A 19,014-nucleotide genomic window follows, 5' to 3' on the forward strand; every position below is an offset into this window, starting at 1 on the left:
AAAATGAAAAAGACAGCTGCAGAGTAAAAAGTTATGATCATGAAGCTTTCTTTAACTAATCTACCTATAAAGATGCCAGTGGAGAACAATGCAGTGAATTCCGTTTCAAAATCTGCTGTTTCATGAGGTAAAAAATGCTTCTTTTTTCCACTGGGATTTGGGTTTTATACCTCTGAATAGTCTGTTTTTAGAAATAATAGAAAAAAATCAAGTCAGTCCACCTTTACTAATGCTTTCTCTTGGACTAATTTAAAGACATTGTTTTGGGGAAACTCTTTAGAGTACAGTTATTCAACTGAGGTTAGTTGGGTTTCTGAATGCTTACATGCTAAAGAGCTTACTGAACTCATGCTACAGTTTGATGGGTATTTGTTCTTTGAGGTTTAACACTCACACTAGATTGGCCCAGCAAGCAAAGCTGGGGGGAAGGGTACCTCACAGTGTAACCTAGAATGTCCCTGGATTATTAGCTTCAGTTCACGTGAACCCTAGATAATTCAAACCGAGGATATATCTTTGCAGAGCAAACATATGTACATGTGGGTTAACACAAGTTAAAATAGCAATAAAGACAAGGCAACTTGACTTTTAACTTGGATTAGATGCTCAAGAGCAACCCTCAGCTTCCTTATAGGTTTTAACTTGAGCTGCTAATACCCCGAGTTAAAAAAAATAGAGTTGCCTTGCCTTCACTGCTGTTTTAATGTGAGTTAGCGAACCTGTGTTAAAATACATGTTTACAATTAAAGATACCTTAAGAGAAGAGAGAATGCTTTAATAACCTTAGTGCTGCCACAGGTACTTTGAATATAGGATCAGGAGAATGTATGGCAGGAGCTGCCTTGTCTAATGGGGAAAATGTTGTGACAAAGAACTGAATGTTGATCTAGTAAAGCTTTCTCTGCACATTGTTGGTGGGTTTGAGTTTTTTTCAGTATGAGGTAAGGTGTGAATGTAAACAAATAGAGCTCTGCTGGCTAACACCACCTTTCTTTAGCCCAATCCAATATAGATGCTTGTGTTTCAGTGTGAGTAAGTTTTCCAGTGGAGTTTATGCTGGTGGAGGATGGGGAGGTTAAGCTAAACCAAAAAAAGTTATTCATTCTGGGACAAGAGTGTCCTCATAGGGTATTATACTGGCAAAACGGTGCCTGTCTAAATTCACATATAAGCATGGCCTTACACCAAATGTGGAGTACATTTTGAAAGGTGCAAATGGTTGGTAGGTGCCTACATTCCAAAGAATCCCACCGTGTTCCACTACAGAGAATGTGCTGACTCGAGGAAAGTATGTAATAAGAGGCTCTGCATATCTATCATTGGCCTCTGTTGAATGAAGCATGTCCATGTTCATCAAGCATATTGGTTGAATTATTGGTAGAGCCTGTGGTGGGACTGCTGTTTACCACATAAGTGACTGTAGATCTTCAGTGATTTCAATGATTTCAATCCAGATTATGTCTGGATCTTGAGATAATCTTTCCCCTGTGATTTCAGGTACTGGATTTTGGAATTTCCAGCGGAATTTAACTTGGACCTTGGTTTGATTCGTCTGACTGAAGAGTTCCGGGAAGTAGCTAGTCAGCTAGGTTATGAGAAACACGTCCATCTTATTGATATCTCTAGCATGTAAGAATACCATTCATTGGATTCCACGGACACTTTTTTTTCCATATTTTGCAAGACCAATGTCCTTAGTTATTCTGTACAGAATATACTGCATGATATTAAGGATCCCATTTTGGGTTAAAGAGATGGTAGAGCGAGCATTAGGAAGCAATTATCAAAAAGGTGATGTTTCCCCCAAAACTGAAATAAAGTTCTAAAACACCAAATACCATATGAGATAACATAGACTGGCAAGTGTCACATGTATTGATCTTCAACAAACTTTGCCTCTTTTCCCCCTTCCTCTCCCTATTTGTTAATGATGTGGGAGCAGATGGTCTCTTTTCGCAATTTTCTCTGAAAATTGTTTTCAGATATTTCTTGGTCTGCAGTTTCTTTGTGATCAGCTTCTTGCACCAATTTCATAACTGAAACAATGAGCTATTTTCAATGGACTCTAGAGGCAAACAAGTTTCTGTTCTCTGGAGAAGCATGGCTTTGGCATTGCAGGAGTGCCACTTGAGTGCCATAATGGAGGTGCTTCCTACATCGACAGCAGAAAGTTGTTTATCCATCTCCACAATAGGAATTGTTTTGTCAATCTAGGTGCATCTCCACTGGAGACTAGGGTGACGTGGCTAGGTTGATTTAGTTTTATTGTAGACCAGTCCTTAAAACATAGTCTTTGCTCACTCTGAGTTGGGGGTGAACAATACATGGTTGTGTGTTGCTTCCCGTTTATATTGTTGAGAATTAGTTGGCTGTATCTCCATGTGTTTTTAAAATGAATAAATAAAGATGGGTCTGAATAAAAACCCTGATTCCAAACATTCATGAATGTCAGACAATTTCAGTTCCAGATAGCGTGACTTGGGATAATTTCTATCAATATTTTGCCAGAGGAGTATTTTTTAAAGCTGCAGAGGGATTTAGTACAGCTAGTCAAAAATATCCAGCAGAACATTATTCCATCAGAAAACACTGATTTGTCAAACTGAAACATTCCATGGGAACGTGTTGATCTGATGAAAATTCATTTTGCTGTTTTCAAGTGCAACATTTTTATGAGGTCATAAAATAGAAATATAATACTGCTAGTATGAATAACAGAACATTTTGACCCTATTAGAAAGGAAGATTTCAATATTTTAGTGCAATTTTTTCTTTTTATATAACTTGTTTTTTTATAAAAACATTTTAGATAATAAATTGAAGTGTTCTGAACTGATGTGTAACAAAACATTTCTGTTTGCAAGAAAATTTCCAATTTGCGATTTCATTCGAATTTGGAACAAAAAAAATAAAAATTTCCCATAAAATGGAAATTCTAGTTCTTCACTGATTGTTGGATTTAGCCACTTAATTCTCATGGACATCCAAAAGTTAGGAGGACATCCAAAATGTTTGGATTTTGAAAAAAGATTCCTAAACATCTACATCAGACTAGGATAAAAATGATGCATCTATCAATCTCTACATCAGCCAAATATAAAGGATGATGGGCCTTTGAAGGAACAACAAAACACATGCAGACAAAAGTTCAGTAAAACGTTGAGTATATATGAAGCTCAGTTGTAGGTGATCAAAGCAACGTACTCTCCTAGCTGTCATATATAGCTCACAGATGCCTCTTCTTTTGTTCCATTTTTCAGGTTTTCCACTAATCAAAAAACAAAACAGAATCACCCCACAAGTATGACATCATCCAAGTCAATTTTTTGTTTGAATTTGATTGTATTGTTTCTTTCCTTTATATGGAGCCACTAGATCCTATTGAATTAGATGATACAGTGAAACACAGAAGAAAGAATTGTTCTTGGGTGCCAGCTGTATCGCTCTACTACGGTACAGCAATTTGGATGGTACCTATTAAATTCTTATAATCGGTTGCAAACTGGAATAGATCTTTCTATTCCAAGTGTTCACAATGAGCTGAATGCCATAGTTCAGGGAACTCTTGATCTGACTCTTGGTAACTTTATCCTGTATGCCCAGATTACATTTCACATGAGTTTCTGCAATGAAAGGATATGCTGATTGTACCTCTTTTCTGCTGCAGTCCCTCCTATGACTGGATGAGAAGAGTCACACAGAGGAAAAAAACTTCCAAGAAGGGAAAAGCCTGCCTGTTGTTTGACCATCTGGAACCTGTTGAATTAGCTGAACACCTCACCTTCCTGGAGCATAAATCTTTTAGAAGGATTGCTGTAAGAAGCCTTCTCTTTGTTATAATCTGACTCTTTGTTGTAGCCTGCCTCGGACTAATTTTGAGACAGAGGCAGCAGTGTAGGGTGACAGCAGCCCCTGTCTACTGGGGGTCTTAGCTCACCATTGACAGGGGCTGCTGCAGCAGACCAGTCTCTGTCCACAGGGAGCTTGACACCCATGGGTAGGGGCTGCTCCGTGGAATGCCAGAGCAGCTTTTGTCCACAGGGAGCTCAGACCCCCCCATGTCAGAGGCTGCTTCACAACAGCTGCCCCTGCCCACCCCCCCCACTGCTGCCTGCGATAGGCGGGTCTGCAAAGTTGGATCCCCATGCATATTGGGTCCTGCCTGCCCCCCTCACCCTCCATGTTGCTGCCTCTCTATCAGAGGCAGCAGTGCGAAGGTAGGTGGAAGGTGGATCCAGTGTTCGTAGGGAGTCTTCTTTAAGCTAGCTTCCCGCAGGCACCGGCTCCCCCTTTCCCCCCGCTACCTGTGATACAGAGGCAGCAAGGAGGAGGGAAAGGTATGTAGTCAACAAGATTAACCAATAAGCCCAGGCTTATTGGTTAATCATATAGTCGTCTACACACTGACATCCCTAGCCAGTACCCCTAAACTCTTCATTAGCTTTATTAAAATTGGAGGCAAAATATTTGCTTAGGTCAGTGGTTCTCAACAAGGGGTATGCATACCCATGGGGTACTCAGAGGTGTTCCAGGGTTTACATCAACTCATCGAGATATTTGCCTAGTTTACAACATGCCACATAAAAAGCACTAGCACATTCAGTACAAACACAAATTTCATATCCACTATGATTTTTTATATTGCTTTGCATATAAACTCTGGTATATAAGTGCAATATATATTCATAGAATCATAGAATACTAGGACTGGAAGGGACCTCGAGAGGTCATCGAGTCTAGTCCCCTGCCCTCATGGCAGGACCAAATACTGTCTAGACCATCCCTGATAGACATTTATCTAACCTATTCTTAAATATCTCCAGAGATGTATTCCAAATTATGTATTTTATATTATATGGTAAACATGAGACAGTGACAATTTTTTCAGTAACAGTTTGCTGTGATATGTTGGTCTGATTTGGTAAGTAAGTGGTTTTTAAATGAGGTGAAACTTCGAGGTACCCAAGATATATCAGACTTCTGAAAAGAGGACAGTAGTCTGGAAAGGTTGAGCGCCACTCATTTAAGTGCTGAGCTATGCCTAGATTAGCTTTAACATCCAACCCACAGCTTCTTTTCTAGTTTTCCTTTGTATTTAAATGGCTATAGAACCTTTGACTGTTGATTTTCATCCCCTTTGTGAGGCCCAACTCTGCTTCGCTTTTGGCAGTTCTTACTTTATCCCTACACTTTATGACCTCTAAGAGCAGAGGGACTGACAGACTTGCTGGGCCCTTGGGCAAAGTGGGAGGAGGCAGCTCCATGCTCCCAGAAGGGGCAGGGCCTCAGGGTTCACCAGTCCTCAGTGCCATCAGGAGTGCACCAGGCTGCACCCCTCCTCCCCCCAGCTCCCCTCAGAGCTGCCCAGAGTCTGCCGTGCGGTGCCCGGGCTGTGATTGGAAGGGCCCTTTTGAATCACTGGGCCATGGGGTAGTTGCCCACTCTTCCTATCAGCAGGCCTATCCATAAGGCAGTTTTCCTTCCTGATCCTTTCCTTGGAGTCTTGCTTTCCTGATGATGATAAATTCATGTTCACAATGTCTGCTGCTGTATTCCTGATGGTATTTGAAGACAGAGAGTAATTTTTTATAAATTCATCATAAAAAATAATTTAACTAAAAGAACTAATCAGTAAAACTGGCTGTCTCATTATAACTCATGATCATTTTTTTTTTTTTTTTTAAAAAGCACCTTAAATATAACTTTGACTATATGCAAACCTAAACTGTAAATCTCTCCTTGGCTAGTTTACAGACTACCAAAGCTATGTGATCCATGGCTGCTTGGACAACAACCCCACCCTGGAGAGATCAATTGCATTATTTAATGGTATCTCTAAGTGGGTCCAGCTGATGGTTCTTAGCAAGCCAACGCCCCAGCAAAGGGCAGATGTAATCACAAAGTTTATCAATGTTGCACAGGTAAGCCTCACCTTTGAGTGATTTTGTCTGTGAGGATGAAATAACAAAAACTGCTCCTACAGAAAACTAATTACTTTGATATGTATGCAAGCTGCTTTCTTGCTGAATGTTTACTCAGCCATAGTTGATGCTCATTCATTAAGCTAACTGTAGATGAAAATATTAAACAGATGTACCTATATATGAAAAATTAATAGTACCCTCTCATTGCATTCTCATTGGGTAACATTTTTTTAAAAATAAATAGGGTCCTGTATTTTATTTTTATTTATTTGTATATATTGTGTTTTTAAAATGTTGTAAGCCACGTCAGATATTTTAAATAGAGAGGTGGGGTAAAAAAATATTTTAACTATCTAACTAACTAAATTACTATTCTCATTTTTGGCTTCTTGTGCTCAAGATGACATTCTGGGAATTAATCAGATGAATGTTCTAATGTTGTCCTGCTCTGCAGGAAATCAGTGATGCTAAACAAGGTCATTATGATGCTTCTGTAGAATTTCCATTGCATTCTAGCAGTACCTAAGTGGATATACTTTGACACTGGTGCAACAGTAGTCAGTATCCTACAGGTGCCCTTAGTCATTTTGCTGATATGTTTAATTCAATTGCAGAAGCTGCTTCATCTCCAGAACTTTAACACGCTGATGGCAGTTGTGGGAGGCCTAAGCCACAGCTCTATTTCTCGTCTCAAAGAAACTCACTCTCATCTATCTTCTGAGGTTACAAAGGTACAAGAGCGTCTCTAATGGCAGGTCTAGCTCACAAGGACAGGTCCATCTATGTTACACAATTTGAGTTACATTAGCAGCATAACTCAAATCAACATAACTTAGATCTACTTACTGCAGGGGCCACACTAAGGCTGTGTCTAGACTGCATCCCTTTTCCGTAAAAGGGATGCAAATTAGACACATTGCAATTGCAAATGAAGCAGGGATTTAAATCCCCCCCGCTTCATTTGCATAAAAATGGCTGCCGCTTTTTTCCGGCTCGGAGCTTTGCCAGAAAAAAGCACCAGTCTAGACGCAGATCTTTCGGAAAATAAAGCCTTTTCCGAAAGATCCCTTATTTCTCTTAAAATAAGCGGCAGCCATTTTTATGCAAATGAAGCGGGGGGGATTTAAATCCCCACTTCATTTGCAATTGCTATGTGTCTAATTTGCATCCCTTTTATGGAAAAGGGATGCAGTCTAGACACAGCCTAAGGATGTAAAGAGGCGGGTAATTGACTAATCATATAGTCCATACAAGTTGTATCGACTACACGATTAGTCAATAGTGCTCTGCAGTTTAAATGTAATAAGAGCTGGGTGTGCAGGCAGCCCAGGTCCTACTACATTCAAACTGCAGAGGCGCAGCAGGGGCAGGTCTACAGAGCTGGGACTGCTGCGGTTTGTACTACATTTAAAATGCAGAGCCATGGTGGTCCTGGACTGGCACAAGTGGGGACTGAGCCAGGCTCATGCCAGGTGCAACACCCCCTGTCCACAGCCAGCCCTGGCCACCTTGGGCAAAGGCTGCTCTGGCAGCAGCCCCTGTTCACAGCGCCCGGGCTGGCCACGGTCAGAGGCTGCTCCAGGATGCCCCTCGAGCAGGAGCTGCTTCTGAAGTAACCTCTCCTACTTCCACTTCCCCCTGTTGCTTCTGATAGAGGCAGCAGTGGAGGGCGGGGAGAGGCAGCACCATGGAGATAGTGCTGGGGGAAAATGGCTTTTAAGTTGGCTCCCCCCAGCACTGACTCCTGTTTCCCCCCTTCCCTTGCTGCCTCTGATACAGGGAAGTGAGCAGTTGACTGGACTATCTGATAAGCTTAGGCTTATTAGGTTGTCGACTAAACAACTACTCTTTTCCATACCTAGTCCACACTGAGGGGGCTGAACAGAAAAAAATCTCCTGTTGACTCCCCTTATTCATCTCATTCTGCTGGAGTACTGGAGTCAACAGGAGAGTGATTGGCAGTTGATTTAGTGGGTCTTTACTAGATTCACTAAATCAACCATTGGTGGATTGATCACTGCAGCATTGATCCACCCCATAGGGGAAGCAAGTTCTTATATGAAGAGTTTGAAAATATAAATATCAGATTTTTCTGTGTATTATCTTTAGTGATGGATATTACAAGACAAATATATCAGCCACAGAATACTTGAACCATTGCACTGCAGCAGCCTCGAAGGCAGACTAGTCTGATTGCTCCTGACAGAAAAATATTCGATTGTGGGAAACTTATTTCTGGGAGACTGTGGTGGGGGAAAAAAATGACATATTTAGTATCCTGAATGAGACCTGCTTATGCTGCACTCAATTAGAACAGATCAATCAAAGATACGAATGGTCTTACAGAGTCTTGCTTCTATGGTTGTTTATAGGACTGGAATGAGATGACAGAACTCGTCTCCTCCAATGGAAACTACTGCAACTACCGCAAAGCTTTTGCTGACTCTGTTGGCTTCAAAATCCCCATATTGGGAGTTCACTTGAAAGATCTGATAGCCGTTCATGTCATCTTTCCAGACTGGATAGACGAGAACAAAGTAAACATAGTGAAAATGCAGCAGCTCTCCATTACTTTGAATGAACTGGTTTCCCTGCAGACTGCTACTCATCATCTAGAACCAAATATGGATTTAATTAACCTGCTAACAGTAAGTATCATGAAGGTTCCAAATTACTTCTTGTCACAGCCCAGAAGACGCACTCAAGTCATTAGGAGGGGTACGTCTACACTGCGCGGCTATTTCAGGATACCGGAGGTATTCCAAAATAGCTATCCCGCATCTTAACAAGCTGCCCGTTATTTTGAAATATTTTTCTAAATCATAGGCGCACTATTTCGGTATCCCTGTAACCCTCGTTCCACAAGAGCTAAGCAATGTCTCACAATAATGGTTTTTTTTTTATTTGGTGCTATAGATCTGTCAAATTTCAAAATAAGCTATTTTGAAATAGAATTGAAATAAAATATGCAATTTGCATAGCGCCAATTGTGTATATTATTTCGAGTTTAGAGTGCTGTGTAGACGCACCCAAGTACTCACAAGAGTAAGAATTTACAGAACAGCACTCTTAGGATTTTTTCTACACAGCACTCTAAACTCAAAATTAGATGCAGTCCCCAGTTTGCCTGGATCTGACTCCCAAGGCTCAGCACTCCCCTCCCAGCATTGGGGAGCCCGTGCTGGTCCTCCAACCTCCTGAGGTCCCCTCTGGGGCTGGAGCACACACCAGATCTACTAGCCTGGGCTCCACTAGGTTCTAGTATGCGAGGGAAATGTGGGGAGTGTCGTTCACCTTCTCAGTCAGGGGCCAAGTCAGGGAAGGAGGTGGTTTGTTGTTGTTGTTGTTTTGTTTTTTGGTTCTTTACTTTTCACTGACCCCTGACTCAAAAAAGGTTCCCCACCCCTGCCTTAGAGACTAACAAAAATATAAAGTAGCATGAGCTTTCAAAATAACAAGGCGAGCATCCACACTACCAAGCCTGTTATTTCGAAATAACAACGCTTGCTTGTGAAGAGGAATACGCTTATTTCGAAGTTGTTATTATTTCAAAATAGCTTATTGTAAAACAACCTGGTAGTACAGACATAGCCTCTGAGACCAAAAAAACAAAACAAAACAAACCTACCCTGTATGACTCTGCAGACAGTCCAACAGGGTTTCCACTCTAATTTCTGAGTTAACATGTACCATTTTAATTTAATCTTCATTTGGCTTACGGGGGAGGGGGATTTTCTTGTTTGCAAATATTGGTCATATTAATGGCACAGGTTTTTTGTTTTCTCTCTATTTTTAGCTTTAACAGCTACTTAACTTACTTGTTCTGAGACTGTTACTTCTACATTGAGCTCAATAATCTAGTTTAAATCCAATAATTTAACCTTGTGTAATCTAAAACTATTTAGAACACTGACTTAAGATCTAGGGCCCCCCTGGTTTCAGCCTTAGTGCTCAGAACTTTTTAAAATCAGGCCAGTTATTTTAGATGCTTACATTATGAACTTAAGAGCCCACTGTTTAAAATCATGGCCCTTGTACATTTCTGTATAAAACAAACATTCTGTAAGCTCAAAAGTCAGTTGCTTGTACAAGGTCAAAACCGAGAGCTGTGGGGTCACTAAAATGTCACAGAGTGACACACTGATGCATGTCCTACTTCCCCCAGGAGACTGCGATAAAATGAGAACTGACTTTAAGCACTAGGGGCTAAATTCAGAGGAGATGCATAAATTAGATTTAAGTTATTCCTTACTAACATGCAAGGAAGTCCACCTTGGTGAGGCTTAAAAAGCTCAGGAGAGAACAAAGTGTAAATTAAAAGAGTGGATGGCTTAATCTTACTTCACAGAGTCTTACGCTGTTAATGCTGGACTAGTAATAACTGCTGCACAATCTCTCCAATATTGATGTGGCTTCACCTTCCCTTCACTCTTATACCATAAAGTAACGTTTGACCGTGGGCAACTGTTGAATTCCTTAAAAGGACTATAGATAGTGCATAGGTACTTTGCTAATTTACCACATATTTACTACAACAGCATTTTGGTCATATTTGATGCCACCGTTTTTGTTTTCTCTCTATTTTCAGCTGTAACAGCTACTTAACTAAGACTATGCAAATAACTGGAAAGTCCCCATCATTTTTAGTCTAGCAGCAGAATGACAAATACCTAAAGATTTAATGGAAAGTCAGTCATCCTCACAAACTCTTGCTCAGTGAGGTTTCTTTTACAGAACAGAAAATTAATGCATAGCTCAATTTTTGAAAATGGTTTATAAATAGAACAACAATGATAATTCAATTAAAATAAAGAGCTACCTTCCATTTTAAAGGGAATGGTGGAGTACTATTTTCTGCAGCAGTTTTGCTTACTATTCACTGAAATGCTGTGTAAATCATCTGTAACTGTACAATGTAATTGGGAACTACAGCCGGTCCCCGAATTGCGAACGGTCGACTTACGACCGTTTGCAGTTATGACCAAAGCTGTCGTAAATGGCAGACCCTAAGTTACGAACGCGATCTGCGCTTCCGAACAGCGTGGTCGCGTGTAACTCTCTGGGGTCCGACTTACGAACAAACCGAGTTACGACCAATTGCTTGGTCCGTAACTGGTTCAGAAGTCGGGAAGAGGCTGTACATAGTAATTACATAGTCATAAATTATATACTAGTATTTGTATTGAGTAATTAATCCCAGCCCCTAAAATCATTCACAACTAGACAATACTTAATCTTACATTGTACTTGCATGTTAAGTTTATTAAACTAAACATATCTGCTCATTAAAGGCTAAATATCTATGGGTGTAAATGGACACAATTTAATATTAATGATCAAAATGGCAAGATGCAATATTGGTACACTCTCCCTATCCAAACATATATCCTCCCTTTGTCTCCTATCTCCAAATGGCAAACCTTCCCTTGGCTTCAAAGGGAGCAGGACAAGCCTCTTAAATTTCAAACTGCTAGCTCTGTCCTTGCAATCTGATCTACTAAATATCACTGGCACCAGAGCTTTTCAAAAGCTACCACTATAGGTCTGGATGGGTTTAATCAAAACATTCATCCTCCTGAGTGGCGGTTAAGAAACGTTCATGGAAAGACAAAATTGATACATTTGAATATTGATGTCTGTTCTTGAAAATGAGTTTGCTGTCAGAAGATTTTTGTTGTGGCACTCTAGAATATGGGCAAAAGGTGAATTTTGAATTTGTAATCACAAGTATTTGCACCAGCTTGAGGCTGTGTTTCATGTTTATCCAGCCATGGAATAGAAATTGACCATGAGACTTACATGTCCAATCAAAGCATCTTGAGTTTTGAACTTCCTGAATCCAGTACACACTGTAAATAGATTCAGGCAATTTGTGGACTGAAATACATATAAAAAACACTTGTAAAATAACATTGAGCAAAACCACTCTGTAATCTGTTTGCAAACAATTTGTGAGGTAAAAATACCCCAATATGAACAAATAGGTTTGTTGCAAATTGTTTCCTAAGTTCTAATAGCATGGTTTAAAATTTTCCTCTGTTTAAGATACTAATACATGATGACCAGGATGTTTGTTTCGTTCTTGCATCTCTCATATACACTGGATTTATTTTTCGATTTTGATTGCTGAACTTCTGACAATGAAGCATTTGTGGCAGGGTAAATCTTTGCATGCATTTTCATTCTTTGACAATGGTCAAAATGTGGGCCTGTCAAATGTGACATGTTGTAACATACTTCATCTGGGGGCAGTAACAGTTCCTATACTCTGCTGACTAGTAGAAGGAGAATTGGAACACACTCACCAGTGAAAAATTGTATTATTGCATTTCAGTGCACCTCACACAAAAAGTCTCCCTACATACTAGAGTGCCAAATGGCAAAACTCCCATTGACTTCAGTAGGAGCAAACTTATTTTAAACTACTAAGCTGGCTGTCATTTCCAGCCTGACCAAATAAATATCACCATTTTTCTTCCTGCTCATTTACAGCTTTCCCTGGACCTCTATCACACAGAAGATGATATTTACAAACTGTCATTGGTGCTAGAACCAAGGAATTCTAAATCAGTAAGTCATTTTTGCTGAATTTTGAAGGAGATACAGTTGCATACCAATTTTTAGTATAATTACAGCAGCAATAATGAAATTATACAATTAAAAACCTAGGAATTAGAGGAAAATCCACACATTAATATTCATCTGGTTCAAGTGTAATTAAAGCCTTTTTCATATGCATTTTATAATTAAAATAGTCACTCATTATTTTACATACAATTATAAACTGGATAATTTAGAAGCTGCTTGCAAAATGTGCAAGATTTCCTATCTAATGGATTTTAACCAAATCTCGACAAATTGCAAGAAATGTAGTGGTGTTTTTATGTTAAGGCACCATTTATAATTTTACTATTAACTAAATATTTTTCATGGGTCCTATGCTCTGATTTTTGAATGATGATGACTGATAACATTTTATTTAAAAAATTAGTCCAAAAGTCAATCTACTGTTAATGATTTGGCATTTTATATCACATCACATTTTCAAACTTCATTTATACTAACAAATAAATATTGCACGAGTCATGTAAAACTGTTAATAGACAGCACTAGAAGGAACAGCATTCTGCTAGTATATCCTTTTATCTGGGTTCAATGTATATTTTAATTGTAACTATATAAAAAAAATTAAATTGAGAAGTGTTTATACAATAGCTAAGCCATTGCACAACTTGTTAGTATTGCCCTTTTCAAATCCTATTTTTCCACTCCACCTCTCAGCCCTCAAAACATACTTTGGTTTTTTTTTTCACTTCCCTCCTGCAAATCCAAAAAGGATAGAGGTTGATATAAAAATTAAGAGCTTTAAAATGTGTAGGGTCTTTTGATCTGTCTTCTTTATTAAGTTAACGCTGATTCTCTTAAATAACTCCATCAGCTGGGATATTAAGACAAAATTATGTTGGATAGCAACAATGGACCTCTAAGGCAAAAGTTCTTTGGTTTGTTCATTATGTCCAAGCCTCCACAGTCTCGAACTTGCAGGCCAATCCTGCAAAATGTTAAGTGCCCCCAGCTCTTTTGGACCTTCATAACTGCCAGCTGCATGGGTTTTCCCCCAGAGACTATAGGTTTTCAGACCTCCTTGTGGGTCTGCAAGGGATTTCCTGTTAGACGAGGGGTCTTCCACTTGACAGTTGAGTGCCATTAGCACCAAGCTATTGGCTATTCTGTGAGAGTTCTCTCTCTTTCCTCAGCTTGAAAAGATTTCATCCTAATGCAGAACAGGAAAATGTTCATAGTATCAAATTTTCATGGGATGTGAAGAGCACCTCCCACTCAGTTCCACTGAGTGGTATTAAATGTCTTCTATATGCTGAGAGCACTCTGTACCTCACAGGATCAGGTCTAAACACCCTCACATGGCTCTCCTAAGCTCTGGTGTGTTTGTATTATTACTGAAGGGTTTCATTTTATTTTAAAGGGGAAGGACATGTCTAAGAGTGACCAAAGCAATAAAAACACAGTAATATCAGTTAGTGTAGTTATAAGTTTGGTGTGTTAATTTTAAAAGCCTGTGCACTTCAAAAATGTGGAATTTGCAATTGCAAGGGTGCAATGAACTGTTCCTCTGAGACATGAACTCTGCAAAGAAAGTCCTTGGTATACTAGTCTTAGGATAAAAAAAATGGTTTGAGCACAATATATCTGGTGAGTCATTTGTCACATTCTTTTCTTGTTTGAATTAACTTGAGCTCTGTAGGCTTGTGGGGAAAGAGATTTCTCCTTCTCCATGGTCTCATTGTAGGAGATGTATACCTAGGTTTGCAACTACAGAAACTATAAGAGCAGTGAGGGGGAATTTGTGCATGTCTCTCAACCCTTAAGAGCCTTGGGCCAATGGTATAACTAACCCACCCCACCAGTGCCCCCTGCACTCTCTTCCCACCAAACACAGCAGCATAGGCCCTATATTTCTTTTTTCTCACTGGATGGCAGTGTCTCAAATCCGTTTAGGATATGTCGCTATATTTGTAGCTTTTAAACACAAATTCTAAACAGTACGTTTTAGATAGTTTAACTTGCTCTGCCTCAAGTCACATGAGCTGGTACCCTTCTACCAGGGAACCTGACAACTAATGAGACTCAAATTCAGTGCTTGCCAAAATTACACAAGCCTCTTTTGAGCTCTTGATCTCTCTTCATTGTCTTACTGCAGATTTCTTTCCTGGTTACCATTGCCTTAGCCAGGTGTCTCAGAGTTGCAGTAAATAAGTACGCTTACATCATTTTTCATCACGATAAGGCTATTTTGAGGTCTCCCTTCAAATTCATAACCAAGGCTCTCTCAGATCTTTCACTTGAATCAGTTCATCTTGTCCTTTTTCTCCCCTAAACCACATAGTCACTCGGGGGCTGGGGGGGGGGGGTTGTCAGACTGTAGTCTAAGTATCACATGTAGAGCTGGGTGTGTGTGTGTGGGGGGGGGGGTGTTTTAATTTGCCAAGTAATGCAGCTTTGGTCAAGCCAAATTTATCCGTGATATTGACACAATAGTTCTGGCAACATAATTATTTGGCACTTAAGTACTATTCCCAAAACAGGGAGGAGGTTTTAGAGCACACTCCTGGGAGGTGGCAGGTTCACATTCAAAGTCCCTGCTTCAATAACCCATTAATTAGTCACACTAGCAGTGCTGCTCCCCCTCAGCAAACTCTCCCTCTCCTTTCATTGCCCAGAAACTGAACAACACGAGATGATAAAATGTGTCTTTGGACCCAAAATGAAGTTTTTTGTAAATTTTTTCAATTCGTTGCCATTTAGCTCATTTGTCAGTTTAAGTCCATCTGGATATTTTCCCAACTTTTCAGCACTGCCAACAAATTGAAAAATCAATTATTCCCCAGGTCAAGTCACATGAGTGGCCAGCTACTGTTTAGACAAGAACATGCTATTCTAGAAATCAAACAAGCTGGCTGGTGCCTTTGGAGAGAAATCCTAAAGTATGTGCCTTTGTTCAAAGGCTGTCTACGTTGTTTAGGTTAACCCCACAGTCCAGTTATGACCTCGCTGAAATTCCTGTACCAGAAAGACGTATGGCTTGTTCCTCTAGGATTAGCAGCGTCCTCACCAGACAGGGGTAACAGGCCTTCAGCCGAAGTGGGTAGGTGGAACTCTGTCACTGTTTTCATAAACCACTGCTCTCTTGACACTACACCAAGAATAAATATTATTGTCAGGAGGGCGCTGCTTCACTCACTGATGACCACGCAGCGCTCCTCACCCCGCCTGCTCAGAGAGGACAATGCTAGTTGTCTCCTGGTGGTGTGAATCTGTGGAGGCAATGTCAGTAAGGAGAAAAGGAAGTTACTTACCTTGTGTAACTCCTGCTCTCTGGTTGTCTTGTCTCTACAGACTCCCCTCCAACCATCTTGTTTGGAGCCTGGTTAATGTTGAAACACCTGAAGGTAGAAAGAAACTGGAGGCAGTTAGCAGGGGAAGGATATTCACGCAGGCACCCTCAGTTGTCACTGCTCCTGGAGGTTCGGTAATTGCATGCTTAGGCTACAACAGCATGGGGACAATACAGCCTGAGGACTGGAGATGTGTGAGGTAAGGCTCTCTTGTCTTCCCTGAAACCTTACTTGACATCTTACTGAACAGTTTTGTCATCGTTTTGCTGATCCGCTAACTTGTCATTCTGGACTGCAGTGAACTTTGCATTGTTATTTACATTTGAAACATACTTGTTTTCTAATTTCTTTCAGCAACCTACCTCCCCAACAACCCCTAACAAGCCAGTGGTACCACTGGAGTGGGCATCTGGAGTATTACCAAAGTCTGACCCAACCATCATTAACAAGCACATAAGAAAGCTAGTAGATGTAAGTGTTTGATAGATTATTACTCAAAAGGGGACAGCAACTTTGCCTTTCCTGAGAATTCTAAAGGCAAAACGAATGTCAGTGTTATAGTGACTTGTGATTTTTATGCTTGCACTATCAGACTTTAACTTCACTCTGAAAATCAGAGATCAGGTCAGCAATTTCAGCAATTAAGATGAAAAATCCACATCTTTTTAATCTTTCTTCATATGGGACCTGTTCCAAATCCTTAATCATTTTTGTTGACCTTTTCTGAACCATTTCCAATGCCAATATATCTTTTTTGAGATGAGGCGACCACATCTCTATGTAGTATTTAGGTTTTATATAGAGGCAATCAGATATTTTCTGTCTTATTCTCTAACCCTTTTTTAATGACTCCTAACATTCTATTTGCTTTTTTGAATGCTGCCGCACACTGAGTAGATGTTTTCAGAGAACTATCCACAATGGATCCAAGATCTTTCTCTTGAGTAGTTATAGCCAAATTAGTCCCCATCACGTTGTCTATAAAATTGGGATTATTTTTTCCAATGTGCATTGCTTTACATTTATCAACATTAAATTTCATTTGCCATGTTGTTGCCCAACCACTTGGTTTGGTGAGATCTTTTTGAAGCTCTTCACTGTCTGCTTTGGTCTTAACTATCTCAAGCAGTTTAGTATCATTTGCAAATTTTGCCACCTCACTGTTTGCCCCTTTCTCCAGATCACTTATAAATAAGTTGAATAGGATGGGTCCCAGGACAGACCCTTGGGGTACCCCACTAGTTGCTTCTTTCCACTTGGAAAACTGACCATTTATTCCTACCCTTTGTTTCCTGTCTTTTAACCAGTTATCTATCCACAAAAGGACCTTACCTCTTATCCCATGACAATTTAGTTTGCGTAAGAGCCTTTGGTGAGAGACCTTGTCAAAGGATTTCTGGAAATCTAAGTACACTATATCCACTGGAGTCATCTTGAGAGAGAAGTCAAAGCAAGTTTGACAGCGTTTGTTAGCCTGAGCATACTATCGGCACAATCAGCCATGTTTCCAAACATCAGGACAACAATTTTCTATTACAGACCTCAACTCCATTCTATTCTGAGCAACATGGTCAATAATCTGTTGATTTTTTTATGGCTAACCAATCATTGGCTAAGATTAGCTCACATAGTATAAACGACCATAGAATCATAGAGTCCTAGATCCCCTGCCCTCGCAGCAGCACCAAGCCCTTTCTAGACCATCCCTGATAGATGTCTATCCAACCTGCTCTTAAATATCTCCAGTGATGGAGATTCCACAACCTCCCTAGACAACTTATTCCAGTTTTTAACCACCCTGACAGGCAGGAAGTTTAATCTAAACATCTAAATAAACCGCCCCTGCTGCATTTAAGCCCATTGCTCCTTGTCCTATCATCAGAGGCCAAGGAGAACCATTTTTCTCCCTCTTGCCTGCGACACCCTTTTAGATACTTGAAAACCGCTATCATGTCCCCTCTCAGTTTTCTCTTTGCTAAACTAAACAAGCCCAGTTCTTTTAGTCTTCCCTCGTAGACAGAAGGCCTTCTCCAGTTTCTCCACATCTTTCTTGAAATGAGGTGCCCAGAATTGGACACAATACTCTAATTGGGACCTAATAAGCACAGAGTAGAGCAGAAGAATGACTTCTCGTGTCTTACTCACAACAATCCTGTTAAAGCTTCCCAGAATCATGTTTGCTTTTTTTGCAACAGTGTCACACAATGATAAACCTGTTCTAAGTGTGGCTGCAGCAATTAGGACCTACTCTTGCTTCCACTGAAAGCAATTGAAGTTTTGCCATTTATTTTAAGGGGAGCAGAACCAGGAACAGCGTCTTTGAGTGCAAAGACCTGGGTTTCTTTAATCCTAGAGATGAGCTATAACTAGGCGTGGAGGTTCAGGTAAAATAGATATGAACAGTCCTGGAGTTCAGGGGAGAAGGGAGTTGGATTTGCAAAATACAAACTAGAAGGGAGTCTGTGGCTATGGGCAGTCAGTGAAGGTAGGGCTAGGGAAGGCAAGCTCCAGCCCTGCCCCACCCCTTCTGCGAAGGTTCCGCCCCCCCACAGGAGCCTCCCCACCCCTCTGCCATGGGGAGGCCCCCACCACCACAGGGAGGGGAGAAGAGAAGGGTGGCCTTGCATTCAGCTGTATTAAAGCATAAAAATCTAAATATATATAAATCTACATAGTTACTAATATAAACCACATCTGTAACGTCATCAAAAAAAATCAGGTGGTTTGACAAACTATTTTGATTTTGACACACACCTTTTTTCCATGTAACGAAGTGTTCTGTACACATCTGTACAGTAGAAATGTAAATAGCTACAACGAAATTAAATTAATGTGGGGAGGAGGAGAGTCTTGCTTACTCTGCCTTATGCAATCTTGTGAATTTGGGCCACTATCTGTGTTTACAGTAGATATTATGTCACAGATTGAGTGTGTATCTTACAGTGCAGGGGTCTGGATGTCAAGATATTTATAAACAAAGCAGATTTATAAAGTAGTATATTGGAGAGGAGGGGAAAAGCTTAGGATCTTTTATCAAACAAAATAAAAAAAATCTGTAATACTGAAAAAAAAAGGACCAGGCATGTAATGAAATTAACCATTTCAGCAGGGTCTGGTTAATAGAGTTGGATATTTAACTCATGTAACTGCAAAAATGAAGAGCTGGTTTGGAGTCA

General features: G+C 40.2%; 1 protein-coding gene across 5 annotated transcripts in view; it reads left to right on the forward strand.

The window, feature by feature from the left end:
- RASGRP3 (RAS guanyl releasing protein 3) overlaps window positions 1-19,014 on the forward strand; it is a 79,387-nt gene that overhangs the window by 41,136 nt on the left and 19,237 nt on the right. For 4 of the 5 annotated variants that reach the window (XM_006131317.5, XM_089777389.1, XM_089777390.1 and 1 more), the window contains exons 4-11: window positions 65-127; window positions 1,498-1,629; window positions 3,668-3,815; window positions 5,748-5,921; window positions 6,539-6,655; window positions 8,297-8,572; window positions 12,417-12,494; window positions 16,193-16,309. In XM_006131317.5, the coding sequence (XP_006131379.1) occupies window positions 65-127; window positions 1,498-1,629; window positions 3,668-3,815; window positions 5,748-5,921; window positions 6,539-6,655; window positions 8,297-8,572; window positions 12,417-12,494; window positions 16,193-16,309 (1,105 nt within the window). The remainder of the gene's footprint in view (window positions 1-64; window positions 128-1,497; window positions 1,630-3,667; window positions 3,816-5,747; window positions 5,922-6,538; window positions 6,656-8,296; window positions 8,573-12,416; window positions 12,495-16,192; window positions 16,310-19,014) is intronic. The other variant, XM_089777388.1, reaches the window with a different exon arrangement.

This window comes from Pelodiscus sinensis, chromosome 3 (genome assembly GCF_052426305.1).
Source record: "Pelodiscus sinensis isolate ZL-2025 chromosome 3, ASM5242630v1, whole genome shotgun sequence".
In the NCBI taxonomy this organism is placed as follows: Eukaryota; Metazoa; Chordata; order Testudines; family Trionychidae; genus Pelodiscus; species Pelodiscus sinensis.